The following is a 2,091-nucleotide window of genomic DNA, read 5'->3' as shown; positions in this document are numbered from 1 at the left end:
AAAAAAAATGTTGTCTTTTCTAAGCTAATAGATGATCTCCAAGAAAAAAAAAAACAAGAGAATGCTATTTTATGTGTTGTATATCTCATGCCTTTCCTTATAAAATTAATTAGATAACGTGGAGGGCCAAAAAAATCATTTCTCTCTACCGTTATACAAGACATCCTAACGAATCATAGCGGGCAAAATCGTCTCGATGCTTCAGGGAGAGCTAGCTAAAAGTTCACACAGGCACAAGGCACATCCGTGCCCCACACGTGAACAACAGAACAACACACATAAAGACCATTGCTTTCCGATCGGTTTGGTCCCATAGGTGTACTGTGATGACATAACTGAAATAACTAAGCAAACCAGAGGTAATCCTGTGTACTATAACACACCAAAGATGAAGAAACCAAAAGGACATATTTGGCAGACCAAAAAAACAGAAACATGATTTCTTTGCAGAAGAAACGAGATCTTTTTAGGCGATGAAATAGTTATATTTCTTGAAGAGGGGAATAAGACAAGTTCTCATAAGCACAAACCAAGTGAAGATTTCTTCGGTAATGTTTTTTTTTTTTGAGAAACTGTGACATTCAATTAATCCATCAGAAACCAAATTGACATATTTGCGTGATCAAAAAAGCAGAAACATGATTTTTCTTTGCAGAAAAAACGAGATCTTTTTAGACGATGAAATAGTATTTTTTTGAAGAGGGGAATAAGAGTATAAGACAAGTCAGGTAATTTAATCTGGACTCTCATAAGCACAAACCAAGTGAAGATTTCTGCTGTGATTTGTTTTTTGAGAACTGTACCATTCAAGGCTATCGGTAGAAGATGCATGTAGATACACATTTTTTCGATAAAGATGTAGATACTAAGATACACATAATCTCGTCCTTTTACATTCCCTCGAGGAAAAAATTACAAAGGAGCAAGTACAGAATCGCTATATCCACTCATCATTAGTTCATTACAGTACTAAGAAAGTATTGATTCGAGAGTATTACCCGGTCCTAGCTAGCTGCTAGCCGGTGCGCGCGAAATAGAGGCGCACTGTCCTGTACTCCTGTCCACCACTAGTGATCGCTCAGAGCAGACGGCTGGCGCCGCCGCCGACGCCGGCGTCAGTCACGCGTTCACGGCGAGGCGCCCGATCCTGGACAGGCGTGGCTTGAACTCGCGGCAGCGGCCGCCGGATGACGGTGGCGGGCTGGCCAGCAGCCGCTGCAGGTGCGCGCGCAGGACGGGCCGCCCCTTGCTCGGCGTCCTGCCTCCTCCGCCGCTCTTGCTTCCTGGTGATGCGGCCTGCTGATGCAAGGCGCGGCCCGAGTGCGACAAGAATGACGGCGGCCGCGCCCGGGGCGTCCGGTGGCGGCTGCAGCGGAAGGAGCCCGGGTGGTTGGTCGGCGAGCAGAGGCACGTCAACTTGCGTGCCTTGCAGCTCGCGGCCGCCTGGGAGAAGGAAGCGTTCGCCATGGCTTGGGTGTCTGGATATGGGCTGGCTTCTCTTTGTCGTCGGCGACGAGGCTGAGTGCGGCGGTAGTTGGAGCTAGATGGCGGTGTGCTCGCCTTCCCCGGGCGCGCTCCTGGTTTTATAAGAAGGGCGCATCTAGCCGGTTGCCAACTACGCGGTGACTGCCTGACCGGTGCGTCGTGGAAGACGACGTTTTTTCTGTCAGTTTAATCGGCATGCCTGAAATTGTCGTCGGAATTAACTGCAAGGATAGTTCAGTTATTTTGCTCAGCTTCGTACGTAATTTCTCCTGTCGCTCTTCTACGAATAACGGGAAGGAGCAAATGAAACGTAGGGCAAACTGAAAAAACGTGACGGTGACGATGTGCTACACGTATAACCGTGCTATGTTCTTCATTGTGCAGGAAGTGTATACTTGTGTGTGTCTCTGATCGGATCATTCGCTCACAAAACATTATTTTCTGCTGCTCTATGTTATGTCCACGATGCCGTCATGCTTCAAGAGCTGAGCTCATGCTTAATATCTTTCTCAAAACTGACCAACCCGGCCGATCTTATAAAACTAAAACCAAGACGTTCCAACTGCGCACTCCAGCTTTTGCTCGCTCCCTCCAGTGCTGGATGAG

The 2,091-nt window shown here is 47.5% G+C and overlaps 1 protein-coding gene across 1 annotated transcript; it reads right to left on the bottom strand.

Annotated features, from left to right (window-relative positions):
• Positions 1–871: 871 nt before the first annotated feature.
• On the bottom strand, positions 872–1,536 carry LOC124688731. The gene has a single exon (XM_047222371.1). It carries the CDS (start codon positions 1,465–1,467, stop codon positions 1,120–1,122), a length of 348 nt encoding a protein of 115 aa, XP_047078327.1. The 5' UTR covers positions 1,468–1,536; the 3' UTR covers positions 872–1,119.
• Positions 1,537–2,091: the final 555 nt, after the last annotated feature.

This window comes from Lolium rigidum, chromosome 2 (assembly GCF_022539505.1).
Source record: "Lolium rigidum isolate FL_2022 chromosome 2, APGP_CSIRO_Lrig_0.1, whole genome shotgun sequence".
Lineage (NCBI taxonomy): Eukaryota > Viridiplantae > Streptophyta > Magnoliopsida > Poales > Poaceae > Lolium > Lolium rigidum.
This window is presented reverse-complemented; position numbering and strand designations above follow the sequence as displayed.

Excerpts from the sequence above, each read along its gene's own strand:
- LOC124688731 (XM_047222371.1), bottom strand. The coding sequence starts at position 1,467 with ATGGCGAACGCTTCCTTCTCCCAGGCGGCCGCGAGCTGCAAGGCACGC.